Raw genomic sequence first — 16,493 nt, 5'->3', positions numbered from 1 at the left:
AAGAAGAAGAAGAAGAAGAAGAAGAAGAAGAAGAAGAAGAAGAAGAAGAAGAAGAAGAAGAAGAAGAAGAAGAAGAAGAAACTTAGCTAAGTGCTGTGGAAGAATAAAGTAAAAATAATACTGGGAAGGAGTAAGAGAACAAATGCACTGGGAACTCAGGTCACTCTGTTGTCAGCCATGGTGTGATTTGTTGCAATACAGGCCGATGAAATTGTAAAAGACGCCAACCCATCTCTTACACAAACCTTGTTATTTTCCTATTCACAAAAAACATCCACTCCCAATTTCTCTGTCTACATTATTTAACTTTCTGGAATATTTTGTTTTTCGTAGTCTATACATCAGGACATACTTTGTGTTCATTTGTTTCCTTAGGCGAGAAAGGAGAGGTTGGAATGATGGGCTTTCCTGGACCCGCTGGACCTCCGGGGCCTCCTGGGAAACCAGGCTCAGAGGGGCAGAGAGGTGAGTGATGACATCTTTCTCAGTGCTATGAGGTATGGATAGTGTTCACATAATCGCAAAATAAATGGCATTCATACTTTAAGAAAAAATAGTTGTCAGCAAAGAACATATTTGATTTTTCTGTGTACTCTATTCCCTTCTCCCATTTGACTGGATCTTATTTTCACCTTGCAAACTTATACCATCACTGCTAAGTGGCGGAGAGTTCAGAAATACTATAGAGTTTTCAGCCCTGGTCACTCTCTGTTCCACATTATTATGCACTCTGCTAAACACTAAATTCTTATGCACTACTTAAAAAGTGAAGGACCTGATGTGGTTACTTCTGTCTGTCAGGTAGTCTTGGAATCCCCGGAATCAAAGGGGAAAGAGGACGCCCGGGAGACAAAGGTCAACGAGGAGAGAAGGGGATCCCTGGGCCTTCCCACCTACCGCACTTAAAGGGGGACAAAGGAGAACCTGGAATCAAAGGTAAAGAATGGTTCATGCTTAGAGTTGGCTGATTCTAGAACCAACAAACTACCCTAGCAAACTCATTTAGTTGACAAATGAGGACTGTGTTGAGTTACGTGCTCAGTCACGCAGCCATCTGGAAGCATTCGCTCTTATTACTAAATTAGTTTTACATTCTGGTTGCTAAATTTAAATTGATTTTTTAATCATAATCCTCTAAACCCAGTTTTTTATCATAATCCTCTAAACCCCATTTTTTGAGAAGTGCATGGAATATAAGACATTATTTCTCTGACACCTACGCAGCAATGCTCACTGCAGGACTGTTCATGATACCAAAGCTATAAAACCAGCCTAGGACTCCTCCAACACAGGAATGGACAGAGAAAAACTGGTGTCTGTATACAGTGGAATTATTTTTAAAGTAAAGAGGAAGAACAAACCTGAGACATTTGTAGGAAAATGGATGCAGCCAACAATAACTATATTAAGTTAACTAATTCAGTCTCAGACAAATACCATGTTTTCTCTCATATGTGTATCTAGATTTTATACTTATATTTTATACGTGTAGTGCATATGAAATGAAAGTGCAAGCAAAACTGTCTAAGGAAACAAAGAGGACCAATAGCAGGAGAAGAAAGGAGAGTATAGTGGGGTACGGAGCAGAATCTGCTCAAAGTAATTTCTACGCTTGCAAGAAAATGGCCTTATGAAAATCACTGTAATAAAATAAATAAATAATTTTGTCTTCTTCTTTAAAGTTCTCTGAGCCAGCCAAGTAACAAGATGTAATAGCACACACCTGTAATCTCAGCACTCAGGAGGATGAGACAAGGGGATAGTGAGTTTGAAGGTAACCTGGAGTAAGAGTAAGATCTTCTCTCAAAAACACAAAAACAAAAACCACCACCACCAACAACAACAAATTCACAGCCATATAAACAATGCTTCTGGTGGAAATTGAAACCTCTGCTCCAAATTCTACTTTATTTTGTTAACTACCAAGATAGATATTTCTTCTTGTTTAAAGAAATAATCTTTAAAAATATCTTCTCATGTTTGAAGTCCTTAGAGAATAACAGTAAGGAAAACATACGTTATCCTGAACTTCAGTCTTTCAGCACACGGTTACTTGTTAGGTTTGGCTTTGCCTTTGAGGATAAACTCTCTCAGAAGAGAAAGCATTAAAAGAAAAATGCACTGTGGCTGCAGAGCCCCATTGTGGTGGAGAGAGATCTCATGTGGTTTGAGAAATCGGGCGGCCGTCTATAACCTTGGTATGCTCGGCACATAAGCATTTATGGGCTGAAAGAATACCTGCTTTGAAAATCCTGCATGGAATTTTTGTGGTAATGCACAACTTTAATCCCAATACTTGAGAGATAAAGACTGCCACATCTCTGAGTTTAAGGCCAGGCTGGCCTACACAGCAAGTTCCAGGCCAGCCAAAGCTACATAATGAGACCGTGTCTCAAAACAAGCACAAATTCTGTAGAGCCCATGCTAGAAAGGCTGAATAGAGTCTCTGCAATACCCATGAGCTTCCTGGAATTAACATCTGCCAACAGAGAAAATTAATGATCTTTGGGAAAATATTAATTTATAGGACTACTTATTTTTCATAAAGGAAAGCTGGAAAGGGATAGCTATCATTTCCTTAAGCAAAGTCACTTAGCTTTTGACACACAGTTGAGGATCACAGATTGAACAACAACAAGAAACATATCATCTAAAGCTTTCTAATGTCTGTATGATTTATTTTTTAAAGTCTGTTTTTGAGACAGGATCTCACTATATAGTCCATACTTACCTTGAATTCACTATGTAGCCAGGGTGGTCTCAAACTCAAGATTCTCCTCTTGACTTAGGGGTGCCATGATACACCCACATTTGTAAAATGTAAATTTCATGCACAGAGACATTCACTCTTTCCAAGTGTGAAAGAGACATTGAGGGTGAAAATCTGTAGCAGTTGCCATTACTTCAAGAGTCTGCACAGGAAACAGACATTTCTATAAGAAAACATGAACAATGTAACAGCATAATTGAGACCTAAATACTGCTTCAATCCCAGCAGGAAATGTTAGGCTTGTAGGCCATGTGAGGTCTCTGCTGTATGTTTTTCTATGGCTTTGTTTATATAACCCTTTAATAATTTACATTGTTACGCTGTTATACATACATACATATATATATATATATGCTGTTATATTTTGTACAAATCATCCTTTGCTCTAGAGCCATATAAAATCAAGCCAGGGCCTGTGAGATGACTTCATGGGTAAGAGCACTTGCCATGTAAACCTAATGACCTCAGTTGAGTCTTCAGATACCACATAAAGGCAGATAGAGAGAGCCAACTAAGTACGTACATGAATGAATGAATAAAGTCAAGCTATCCATGGCCTGTGGGCTACAGCAAACGCATGCACTGAACAATATGCATGCTTAGATAATGATGAGCGGAAAAACAGAGGTACCGAACAATCTAACCCTTTCACCATTCCTATCTTTGCATAGGCTATTGTCTAGCCTGGAAATCCTGTCTCGTTCCCTGCCTTCTTCATCCAATTAGCTACATGTCTTCAAAGCTGAGCCGCAGAACAGTCTGTCTTCCAGAAATTTCCCTTGGGTCGCCCACTGTGCCCCCTGTGTTGCCGAACCTATCTCACTGGATGGCAACTGTTTGTTGCTTGGCTGTCTCCTTAATTAAGCACAGAAAACTTAGGAAGAGGAACGTGACTTATTTTTGTTTCCAGAACACACCACCAGACCTGTCTGTTAATTAGACACTTAATCCACATGAAAATAGGTGTATAAACAGGAAAAGGGCACAAAGCCAGGCCAAGGGCAGACTGTAGAATGTTCCATGTAGTTAGGGGAAGTTTGTAATTGACCGCTGGTAAAAGAGTATCAGTGACTATAAATAAGCAGGGGAATAAGTTGATCAAAGTCGAGTTTTAGAGATGGAAGTGTGTCTTGGGACGTTAGTGAGCTTCCTCGCTATGCAAAACTACTTTCGAGTCCCAGTGCTATTGCTGATTGACAGTGTGATTCTAGACAGAGTCTCTGACTTACCCAGTGCCTAAAAAAATCTTAACAAATGGAGAGTAGAATTGTTTATATAAGAATGGTGTCATATACTGCCTTACTACAAAAAAAAAATATGAAGAGGTATTTCGGCTACTAAATCTTGAAATATCTTGTTGTTTGCAGCATTGGGGATTGAATCCATTGCCTCACACACGCTAGGGAAGAGATCTACCACTGAAACAGCCTAAGTGTTGCACGAATGCATAGTTGGCCCTTGTTTAAGAACTGATTCAAGCCAGACACTACACTAATGCTTTTACATCCTAGTTCATTCAATTTCTCTAAAAAAAGGAAAAGAAGGAAGGAAGGTAGGAAGGAAGGAAGGAAGGAGAGAGAGAAGCCCACATCTGCCTGTGTTCTTGATAAATGCGTGATGCCGCACGTTGGCAGTAGCCCGTCGTGGATGAGTCTGATGAACTTCCAGACTGTTTCAGTGCTGGCTGGCTCTCACAGCCTCATGAATTGTAGACATGCACTTTACTACTGAGCCGTGTCTCCAGCCCCTAATGTATGTCTTTAAAATCTGGTCTTTCGCTTTAGGATTTGTAGGAAATCCGGGTGAAAAAGGAAACAGAGGCATTCCAGGATTACCAGGTCCAAAAGGCCTTGCGGGACTGCCTGGGCTACCGGGCCCTCCAGGTATGGCTAGCTCTCAAAAAAAAAAAAAAAAAAATCATGTTCTAAGCTTTCCTAGATCTAAATGTCATAAAACTTACCTCTAGATTTATTAGGTCAAACATAAAATCTGCCCCGAAAGGGTTCCAGGAGAAGTTTGCTCTAAAATAAACCAAAGTGAAGGTGTTTAGTAGCTGGCATCTATTGGCTAAAAAATATCCTACACGTGACTCCATTTTTATATTCAAAGTTTTATTTTTTAACATGTCAGAGATAAAAATTAGTGCTCTAGTCATTTTTGCTTTTGCGTCTTTTGTAAACAAGTTGTGGTGTTTAAAAAGCAATTTTAAGCTATTAAAGCAGTCTTCTATCCATAGCCATCTTAATACCAAAGTAATTTATGTGGCAATTAACTTTCAGGATGCTGTCAGGGACTACTGTACTGCAGGTGGTCAGAGGAGCCCCGCTTTTCTGCTGATGCTAGTCTTTGAGTGGCTTTAAATAGGCCTAATAATAGGACTCTCACCTTCCCAGTTTTCTACATCTTAAATCCCCAATCCTGTGGTGAGCCCTGAGGACAGAGACAAAAGGACAGTTAACCCTTAACCAGCTGGCCTAGGAGTAGTGTACTTACATACTCATGAGGAAGATAGATGTGCCGACTCATACGATCATCCTGTTATTATAAGCCCTCAAGCTCACGGCAAATCAGAACGGTAGATGCTCTGTGTTTGGGTTGTTTTAATTTTTCATTTAATAGAAAGTTCTGTGCTTATCTACTCATGCAAGCAGAAGATATGTGTTGAGCATGCATGCTCAGGAACTGAGTCATGTGACTCTATTTCTTTTCAAGGCCCTAGAGGAGATATGGGGAGCAGTGGAAATCCCGGAAGACCAGGACCCCAAGGCATGCCAGGAAGCATGGGGAACATGGGTATGCCAGGTAATGCTATCATCCTGCCATGACCAGCCATGGAGCTCACAAGTCAGAGCTGTAGATTTTCTGTATTTCATTTTTTCATTTAATAGAAAGTTTATGTCAACCAGCTTTGCTTTTAGACAAAGGTACTGTGCAACTTTAATATGAGGGGTAACATACATATATTGTATAATAATCATACATGATATAGCCCAATATTTATGATTCTAAAACACCATCTTCTTGGAGAATGATTCACATACTCATCAAAATGGGATGCTTCAAGATCCCCCCCTTTCTTCTCTTACAAGATATCTATCCTCATTTCAGGCCCTAAAGGGAAAAAAGGAACTTCGGGAATGCCAGGTCTAGCTGGAAGACCAGGCCTGCCAGGGATCCGTGGTCCCCAAGGAGACAAGGGGGAGCCAGGTTATTCAGAAGGTGCAAGGCCAGGACCACCAGGACCAAAGGTATATAAACCACTGACACGGTTACATTTTGGCAAAGGTGGAGAGCTTTAAGATATCAACAAAGGCCAGATTCCGTGTAGAAAGGAGAAAAAAAAAAAAAAAAAGAACAGCTTTCTATACATTCAGGCTTCTATGGTTTGTTTGTTTGTTTGTGTTGTTGAAGTTGTTTTGGTTTGGTTGGGGGGTGTTTTGTTTTGTATTTTTGCACATTCCTATTTCCACAACTGAGGCTGTCTCTCTCGCGCTCTCGATTTGAGCAGTTTCTCTATCCCTGCCACTTAAGTGTGCTCCCAGCAGGGCCAGTGGTGACCACACAAGCTGACCAGGGCTGGGTGTCTTTCCTCCAGATAGAAACCATGGATCTATCCCATACAAAGTTTTTGAACAGAAATTTTGTATTCTATACGCAGAACTCTTTGTCTCATTAAGATAGAATAAAATCACTTTAGAGCATCATTAAAAAGCAAACAAAATCCTAAGCATGCTTCTTTGTGCTAGAAGATTTTGAAATGTTTTCACTTCATTGCACAGAATGTGTTCCATCAGGCTAAAGTTGGCTATCAAAACTCTTTACAGGTGTGGCAACCACTAGACATTTCAGCGGGGTTTGGTTGTTCTAGATTTATTTCCATCCACCACCACCCCCCTTTTCTGCACTGAACAGTCAAAGCTACACTAGGATATAGTCAATAACAGATATTCCAGTAAGCAGAACTTTTAAACATGGGATTTCATGGTCCTCTCTGGAGAAATTCATAGCATCCCAAGAGACACACTAACCTCCTAAATTGGATGTGAAGTCCTTGGGTGCATGTCTTTGTAAACGGGGCAGATATTTTTTCAGCGGATGTTTGAGGCTTTAGGGATCCCAACCATGAAGTTGTTGCCTTGGAAACTGTCTCTTTTGAGCCAGCAGAGTAGCACTGTCTCTCAGGCTGTCATTCCAGCTCTTGCGAGATGGAGGCAGATGAGCAGTCATGAAGGTCACCTTTGACAAGTGGAGGCCAGCCCAAGCTACGAGATCCTGTCTCAAGACAGCAGCAACAACAACAAATTGCTATCATTATTTCCATTTCCTCCAGTAGTCCTTGCCAAAACGAGAAGGAAACCTTTTAGATGCCACAATGACTTGGGAAAACAAGCTCTTATTACTTGAAGCACAAGTGTCCTCCTTCCTGTTTAGATTGTTTCTTCAGAATACCAGGGAGATGCCTTCCACTGAAGCATTTTCTCAAAGAGCAATCCTATTTGAATGGATTCTTGTCCAGTTCAATTCCAGCTCAGATTTTCACAAGTGATAACCACATGAAATGTTTAGAGCTCGTTATGGGCCACCAGCTGGTTTTTCTCTCGTTAGGGAGTCCCGGTAAGAGAATAGCATATTCAAATCAGCCTTGATGGCAGTTTTGTAAGTCACCATCAACCATGCCTCATCTGAATTATCATTAATCTGAGATACAGATGTGATGAATATTAAATCAGCCGAATGGCTTTTTAACTGTGTGACTGCAGACATGCATCTTCAAGCATAGTACCTGCAGGAAACTTATCTGTTTAGCCTACTTCTTATTCCCATCAGGCATCCTAATTTTTGTACTTTTCCACTTGTATGATTGTTTGGTAACTCTAAAGTCCATGAAGGCAGGGCCTGTGTGCATCATACGTGGGTAGACAGTCTATCATCATGTAGGACCAGTGCTGCACGGGACGCCAGCTTAGTTGAATGTTCTGCTGTCACCCTCTGGGTGTCTTTAAAAAGAGAGAGCTGCTTTGTCATTTTGCATGGTGCCTCACGAAGCATGTGGCTAACCTATTCCCCGAACATTTCGTGGTGCTGGCCTGTAGAAGCTACTTAGTGGGATCAATAAGTGAATAAGCAGTTTCTGTTACTTTAATCCTGACCACATACCCTGCTTCTATGAGAACTTTAAAGGTGTTTGACTGAATTTAAGGGTGATCCAGGATTGCCAGGCGACAAAGGCAAGAAAGGAGAAAGAGGCCCACCGGGGCCACCTGGACAACCGGGGCCTGCTGGACCTGATGGAGCCCCTGGGAGTCCTGGGAGTCCTGGCCACCCAGGTGAGACCCGGTTTTACAGTTCTGGCAAGGACAAGCAGTGTGTGTAGGATGGCCCTTCCCTTTTAGAACAGAAAGCTGCAATTTTGGTTGTATGTGCTACAACTGTTTGGATTCAACTTTGAACTTCAAATCCCACATCTCTAAAATGAGTGAATGAGTGAGTGAATGAATCAGGAGGGGCCTCACTTCACTGTTCAGTGGACCGAAATCTAAACACCTGCTCTTGTCATCAAAACATCTGAAGTGCCTCCTAAACAAATTCAGCCTAGAAGCATGAAATGGCAGTTCCCAGCACAAGCTTAGGTTAGAACGAGATAGCAGGGATTGTTAGGAATGCACAAACTAGGTGACTGAACAGAAGCCTGCTTTCTCACTGTCTGGAAGCCAGAACCCTGAGACCAAAGTGCTGATAGGGCAACGGGAGAGCCCTGGGGTTGGCTAGCGTTGTCTCTTCCCGTCTCCCCTTGTGTTTGCATCCTTATCTCTTACAGAGGTGCCAAGGTGTCCAATCGGAGTCCTCACTTTTGTTTAACTTGTAAATTTTGTTTACTTGATTTATTTATTTATTTATTTGTTGTATGTGCGGGTGGTGTGTGGATACATGTGGAGGTCAGGGGACAAGGTGCATGAAGATCAACTTGTGGGAATCAGTCGGCTGCTTCCATCACGTGGGTCCTGGGGATCAAATTCAGCTTGGCAGGCTGGTCTTTAAGCACCGCTACCCACTTAGGCGTCTTACCAGCCCCCGACATTTAACAACCACATTGCAAAATACAATGGCACTATAGGATGCTGGGTGTTAGAACTTCCACATAGAAGGGAATCACACCTTTGTGGAGAGAACATCTTTCCTGACAAATGTCTGAGGTAACCTGTCAGGAGTTCTCCTGAGAGCAGCCTGAAAATGGCTGATGGGAAGAACTGGCTGTCTCAGGGACTGATGTTACTAACCACTTATGTCTTGGTATTCCTTTCTCTCTCCTGTCTCTGGATCTTTAGGAAAACCTGGTCCTGGTGGTGATATGGGTCTTAAAGGAAAGAAAGGCTTCCCAGGCCCTCCCGGAAACACTGGCCCTCCAGGTGTCATTTTAAAACTTACTCTACCCCCTTTGCCTAAAGAAAACACACTTTCTCCTTGAGATTAAACTGTCTAAGCTCACTGTTTCTATAGAAGGCAGAACAGTGGAGTCAATAACACTAACAATCTAATTGAAGTATCTGTCAGTATAAAGCACTGTGGTAATCTCATGATGGTATTGATCTAAGCATAGTTTTTTGTGTTTTGTTTGTTTGTTTTTACTATGAATGCAGTTCTGCATGACTATGGTTCTGAAAATTCAGTACCTTGAGCACTTCCCACCTGTCTCCTGCTATTCACAGTAGGCCATGAGAAGAAAAGAGGTCCTGTCTTTGAATGGCATGGTTTGGGTTTCTGTTTGTTTCAGGCTCTCCAGGACTCCCAGGACTCCCTGGACCAATGGGTATGAGAGGTAACCAAGGACATGATGGAATTCCTGGTCCTCCAGGACAAAAGGGAGAAACAGGTACAGCTGTGTGTGTGTGTGTGTGTGCGTGTGCATATGTAAATGGATCCATTCGTGTAGAAGTCAAGAGGATGCTCTACATGGGCTGATTTTCCTCCTACCCTACACGGGTTCTGGGGGATGGAGTTCAGGTTATTAGTCTGAGCGGCATGAGCCTTTATCCACAGGGCTACCTCATTGACCCTTGCTTTTAATATTTGATCTACGCACTGCTTTATTAATAGCATTTTAATTCCATGTGGCTCTAATCATTCTTCACTGATGGAACTGATGTCCTCTGACACGTTCTCAGTGTGCATCAATTATACTTACTTCATATATAGGATGTACCAAGATCAATCAAATGTTAATGTATCAAATTACCTCTTACAGGCTTGCTGGGGGGCTATCCAGGCCCAAGGGGGAGCCCTGGTGTTCCAGGTAGGCAGTTCTTTCCTGGCCTTAAAATACACATTTCCAAGAGCAGAATCTACTTCTCCATGTTTAATCTGTCAAACAATGTAACTTGGCAAATGAAAAATGTCCCAATGATGATACTAAATATTTATAGTCTTAATAGTCAACCAAAACCACTTATCACAACAAAGGAAACTGATCCAAAGCTGCATTCTGGCTTTTGGATTTCCTTCTATGCAAGTTTTTAAAGATAAAAAAGAATTCATGTGTATTTGCATTGTTGTTGTTAGCTGGTTGACTTGACTCCTAAAAGGATACAGGTGGAGTTGGCTCCCCTTTGAGCACCCTTCCCTGCTACTGAGGTACAGTGGTAGTGCCACCATTTCCCACTTTGATCCCAGGTTCTGCACTGAGCTTGCGGTTCGTGTCACTCTTTGACAATGGCTTCCCTGTACCTCTCTCAACATCTGGGACATGACAACTTATCTAACGTTTCTCAAAGTCTATGCATGTTTTCTCAACAGACCACAAGTGTACCTTTCTCAAGCTAGTGGCATAGGATAAGCAGATTCTTTGAAATCTTTCCTCTTTTGTAGAGAAGGAAGCCAAGAGAAACATCAGACTGTTTGTACCTTTTGATGATCTTTATTAGCTTAAAGTAGCCATTATGCTTCATTCATAACAACTGATGTCATGAGAACCTGCAAAAGATGAGTGGATGGTGGAACTGAACTGCGCTAGAGTCAGAATGTGAAGTAGACAAGAGCTGCTTTTTCCCCTTTGTTTTTTAATGGCTTGATTGTCCGTCTAATCAACCTCAGTGTTCCACACGTCCCAGAGCCTTACACCCCTATGAGCTTGGAACCTTTCCCCCTGCCAGTTGTAGAACTGTAGGCAAAAGGAAAAGTTTCTGTTCATATTGTTAGGCTAAGCTCAAAACCTACTGGAAGGAAAATTCTGTATTTGTATTACTTTGCATTTGACTGCAAATAAAATATCAAAGGAAAAAATTCACATCTTAGACCAAAAAAGGAAAATAGAATAAAATAGTCCAGTTAGTTATATATATGCTTCAATGCTTCTCAGAAAATAAAACACAACAAGTTCAGTGAAACCTGGAAGATACGAATTGGTTTAATTAGTTTATTCTCCCAAATCCTCAAGAGAACTCATATTAGAGAACAAGAATGGACTTTTAACCAAAAATGTAATATAAAACCCATGACAGAAGTGCATGAGGTCATTGCTGTGCAAAGACAGTAATACAGAGCCAGAAACAAGCTGAAGCCCTGTGCCCACTTTAACAGCATGAATCCCAGCACTACCACACTGATGAATAAATACACTAAGGACAACATCCTAAGAGTCAATAGTTTGATTTATTTTCTTTATCACCTTAGGTCTTTACTATCTACCCAACAGTGACCCACCTGCCACCTTTCTCCAGCCACAGCCTCACTCTCACTTCTTTATTCATGCCATTTACTCTCAAGAATAACACGGGCGGAGCGGGGATTGGAGAGATGGCTCGGAGGTTCAGAGCACTTGTTGCTCTTGCAGAGGACCAGCCTTCAGTTCCCAACATGCACACGGTGGCACACAACCACATGTAACTCCAGGCCCAGGGGACTGAATGCATTCTTCTGGCTTCTCTGGGGACCAGGCACATGGAGCACATACAAATGTATAGGTTAAACACTCATACACATAAAATAAAATACATAAATCAATTTTTAATTTAAAAAATACTCCACAGAGATGGGGAAAAGGAGGGAAGATTGTTTTCAACCTATACTACATCTTTCATCCAGAAATGCCAAAGCACAGTTTCTTGAAGGTTTTCTGAGATGAAAAATAATACCTGGTAGTAAGCTGTGACATTTCTGGGATCCTCTTTCATACCTCTTGCCATGTTTGCCTGCACCCCACCCAGACTCAGTGTCACACTTGTGGAAAAAAAAATTAGCAGGGAGACTGAGCAGGATTATAACTATCTCTGTCTAACTGGGCAACAATTCTGAGCACACGTCACTACCCTGAAGATTAGCTTTTCTCTACTCTATTGAATTATCAGTAAATAAACAATAGCACTATAAAGTTTACCAAAGAATAACTGTGGCTTACATATGCATGACACTTTTGATCTTGTATCATGCCTTTTGTCTCTATGTTGGCTAAATGTTTTTCAGAGAACTGAGCTATGACAGGTATAGTTTTATTTTTAAAATAAGACAATGAAGAGCTAGGGAGATGGCTCAGTTAGTATGAAATATACAGGATCTGTAATGGCAGCACTGGGAAAGCTGAGACACACATGCAGAGCCCTGGAATTTAATAACTAGGCACCACAGCCAAATCAATGATCTCTAAGCTCACCGAGGGAACGTGCTCATGCGCATGCGCGCGCACACACACACACACACACACACACACACACACACACACCAAATAAAATAAAACAAGAGGAAGACCTATAGGCCTCTATTTTTGTTCTCCAGCCCTTTTTTTTTTAAAAAAGAAAATACACTATGAATCTTAACATTTTCAAAGAAAGTACCTACATTACCAAAACTAACCACAAACAGTACACCCAAATGAGCTTTCTTCTTTGCAGGTGTCAAAGGAGACAGGGGAGTTCCAGGCTTGCCTGGCCTCCCTGGCAGGAAAGGTGCCATGGGAGATGTTGGACCTCGAGGACCCCCAGGCATCGCTGGAGTCCCAGGACCTCCAGGTCTACCTGGGGCAATTGTCCCTGGCCCTAAAGGAAACAGAGGTCTCCCTGGCTTAAGAGGAAATCCAGGTAGAGTGTTTCCTTTCACAAGTTGGAATGGAAGTCACATTTGACGTCAGATGTGTTCTTTCTCACATTACTTCATAGCTTCTTGCTCCACTCCTGGTCTTCTGACTAAGTATCCTAGTTGTATGTGTACTATGCATCAGTCCAGATGTTTCCCCACAGACTTTTCTCATAGAGATATGGTTCCTTCCTGCTTTTCCTCGTGTTTCTCTGGCTTGCTTTTACTCTATCTTCACCACAGTCCCACCTCGCAGCAGCAATGAAAAGGGTGTTTGAGGCAATAATAAGGCATGGGGCTTGTATTTCACTTCAAAGAATCCATGGTAGAACTCTTAAGACTCCCTTACTGACGAACTCTTTGTGAATCCAGGTAATCCAGGTCCCCCTGGACCTCCAGGACATATCGTAGATGGCATAAAAGGTGACAAAGGATTTATGGGCCTACCTGGCCCCAAAGGTCTACCTGGAGCAGTAGGAGACATGGGCCCACCAGGTCACCCGGTGAGTGTGGAATGTTATTATGCAGTTCTGACTTGCTGTTGTTATACTGCAGTCGTATCGTATTTATCAGTACTGGTCACACGTGCTCACTATTCATGAACTGTACTGTTAACTCTAGTGAACTGACTGCTGTGCATGCTCAGAAGCCTCTGAATGCAGCACACATTCACCATTTATGATACATCTGTGCAGTGATGAGATACATCCAAGGTCCCACAGAGCCCAGGAAATAAAAAATCCTAAGGGCTGCAAAGATTTGACCTCTACAAAGCCTCTGACACACGGGTCTCTCTGGTACAAACCTCTGACTCCTGCTTATGTAAACTCAGACGTTCCAATGAGGAAGAATCTAAGTACCTGGTAGTTGGCAACTGCCCTCAAATTACCTTAAATGATAGTCATTTTGTCCTCTATCAATACACTTTCAAAATGACCTCTGCTATTTTGTAAATGTTGCATTTTATAACCCCCTATATACACGCACACACACATACCATCAAATGTTTGAATGTAACTTCCATTTCTTCCTATTATTTTCTGCCCGGTTCTGGCAAATTCAGTTTCACTGTTCATCAGCCTTCCCTCTACCATGAATGTATACCCCAGTTTGACAGTATTTCCCTTTAAAATGAAGCCAGCAATAGAACAACTTTCAGAAATAAGAGCTAAGACCTCCAGTGAGTGGCTAAGGGAGGGAAGTGTCTCACTGCCCTTAACATTACCATTTTAGGACTTCAACCTAAGTTCCCTTTAGGTCACTCAGCTGACTCATAGCCACAATGGTAATGATACACTGAGCTTAGAACTAGCTGTGTTAACAAGCCTTTTCTTCATAAAATTCAACTTTGTAGTTGTAGAAATAATATGCCTTCCTGGTGAGAAAAGAAGAAAGCTCTTTAATAGCACACCATCCATCCCTGGCTGATGCCCAAGAGACACCAGTCTGGCATAGAAGGTTTTACTAATTTATATACACCTTAGGCTTATACGTTTCACATAAGATATCATCTATCCCCTCCCTCAAAAAAAAAAAAAAAAAAAAAAAAAAAAAAAAAAAAAAAAAAACTCTCTTAGGTCCTAGCTCCAGGTCACACTTTGAACAATTTAAACTGAGACAGGAGACTGTAAATCCAGCCATTTAGGCAAATGGGGGATTTTCACAACAAAGATACTGCTAGAATTGTTTTAAGCACATCAATGGTGTACTTTTTCCTAACAGTGGTTGCCCTGGTTCATCGTTACCGACTGGCAGAGTTAGCTCTCCTCGGGAGGAGAACGGGGCTCTATGGCAGGCTGGGACTTACTACTGCTTGTGACTGTGTGTCCTCCTTGAGCATTCTGTGGGAGGCATGCTCTTTGGTGATTGGCTGGTCAATCCTGGTAACCCTTACATCCTCGCATCTCAAACCTTGCTTCTCTCTATCAGGCCTGGCTAGCTACACATCTTTGGGCCAGTTTGGAGGCAGAACTCCTTCAGCTAAATTCCACTTTGTATGATTGATGTTTCCTAAGCAATCCCATTAGTAAATCCTTTATAACACCAACCTCATCCTTTGAGTTTCCCTTATATCAGTGTGTCTCTCATGTCTCCCTTGTCAAGTCTTGTGCTGTTGGTGTTTGAGACACAAGTGCAGAACTTTCACATTCACCTCGAAGAATGCAATTCTGTTCTTGCAGGCCCATACTCTCAGGATCCCAGCCCAAGACCTCTCATTTCTGAGTCCCTCCCTCAACCTCTACCACCTCCGCTGAGTTTTCTTAGAGGCACATTCAGTGAGTTCATTCCTGTGTTCCTCAGTCTCCTGGAAATAGGTGTTGAATAGGTGAATGTGTTCCAATGCTCACTACAGAGTATCTGCTCTGTACCAGTCAAGAAAGTCCTCTTCTCTCAAAGGGCCTAGTGTAAGGTGAAGAAGACAGATACTGAAATACAGCGTTTTCACGCTGTGTGCTACAGTGAAAGGTTGAGGCTGAAGGAACACAGCAAAGGCTCCCCATTTCCTCTGCGGAATGTGCTCTGGGCCTGAGTCTGAAAAGATACACATCAGTTACCAAGGAGAACAAGGAAAGCAAGGGTGGAGGCTGTGGGGAAAGGGGAGTTTTCAGAGTCTGAAGACTAGCTACAGTGTGAGTGTGGGGGAGGGTGCAGCTGGAGGCTGCGGTTGAATGTGAACCCATCCAGTGGAGACCAAAGGACTGCAAAGAGTTCAGGTCATGAGAGTCTCATTTTCTAGACTACGCAGTAATACATTACAGCTGCAGAGGTAGCTCAGTGGTTAAGAGCACCTGCTATTCTTCTAGAGGACCTGGATACAGTTCCCAGCAACTACAGCTCATAACCACGTGTAACTCCTGCTCCAAGTTATCCAAAACACACACACACACTTAAAACTAAACCTTAAAAAAAGAATCAGTACAATACTTCTTCATTCAAGAATGTATGTCAAGCTTCCTCTACAAGTTGAAATTAATCCTTTAAATAAATTGCCTTTGTTTTGGTCATTCACCAAGCCTGAAACCTCTCCTGGTTGCCCTATGTTGCAGTCACTGTGACCACAAAGGCATGGTGGAGAGATCACATGAAAATACAGACTCTCTATCACCCAACCTACCACCCCACCTCTAACACCCCCACTAGCAGTAAATATGGAGGTTCTGTGGCATGACTATTATTAGAAGTATGTTAATCTCTTTTCATCTCTTTTGTTATTTGGTCTCTAGAATCTACTTTTTGAGATATCGTCCACCCACAACCAATCTGCTGCTGTAACTCATGTACTCTATGGTACTTTGAAAGTTGCCACTATTGATCTGGTGATTGCATCTAAATTTCTTCCAGGGATGCTGGCAGATCAAACATCCAGGCTGTAAACAGGACCTCTCTTAACTTTGGGTGCTTTTTTAGTTATTTCCAATGGAAAGGGGATTCTTCTTGATGGATATCCTATCTGACCCTCTTAACAACTCTCTTTGCATAAAATAAAATACCTCCCTTTCCACCCAAGGGCTGAGCCCAGTATCTAACTCTCCTTAGCTGCTGCTTTTTGCTGAAGACAACAGACAGTTACCAGAAGCCACAGAGTCCCTAACCAGATGGCTTCTCTCTCTCTCTCTCTCTCTCTCTCTCTCTCTCTCTCTCTCAACTTCATCCCAGCTCA

At 42.0% G+C, this 16,493-nt stretch overlaps 1 protein-coding gene across 1 annotated transcript in view; it reads left to right on the top strand.

The window, feature by feature from the left end:
- Col4a3 (collagen type IV alpha 3 chain) overlaps positions 1 to 16,493 on the top strand; it is a 118,257-nt gene that overhangs the window by 91,286 nt on the left and 10,478 nt on the right. Inside the window, exons 33-43 of the mRNA XM_055616488.1 lie at positions 376 to 465; positions 802 to 936; positions 4,555 to 4,653; positions 5,483 to 5,572; positions 5,879 to 6,018; positions 7,971 to 8,097; positions 9,097 to 9,177; positions 9,543 to 9,641; positions 10,014 to 10,061; positions 12,652 to 12,837; positions 13,205 to 13,335. Of these exons, the coding sequence (XP_055472463.1) occupies positions 376 to 465; positions 802 to 936; positions 4,555 to 4,653; positions 5,483 to 5,572; positions 5,879 to 6,018; positions 7,971 to 8,097; positions 9,097 to 9,177; positions 9,543 to 9,641; positions 10,014 to 10,061; positions 12,652 to 12,837; positions 13,205 to 13,335 (1,226 nt within the window). The remainder of the gene's footprint in view (positions 1 to 375; positions 466 to 801; positions 937 to 4,554; positions 4,654 to 5,482; positions 5,573 to 5,878; positions 6,019 to 7,970; positions 8,098 to 9,096; positions 9,178 to 9,542; positions 9,642 to 10,013; positions 10,062 to 12,651; positions 12,838 to 13,204; positions 13,336 to 16,493) is intronic.

Source organism: Psammomys obesus, unplaced genomic scaffold, assembly GCF_907164565.1.
Source record: "Psammomys obesus unplaced genomic scaffold, mPsaObe1.curated_primary_1811, whole genome shotgun sequence".
NCBI lineage: Eukaryota > Metazoa > Chordata > Mammalia > Rodentia > Muridae > Psammomys > Psammomys obesus.
The sequence above is the reverse complement of the archived record's forward strand: the minus strand, read 5'-3'. Positions and strand labels throughout refer to the sequence as shown.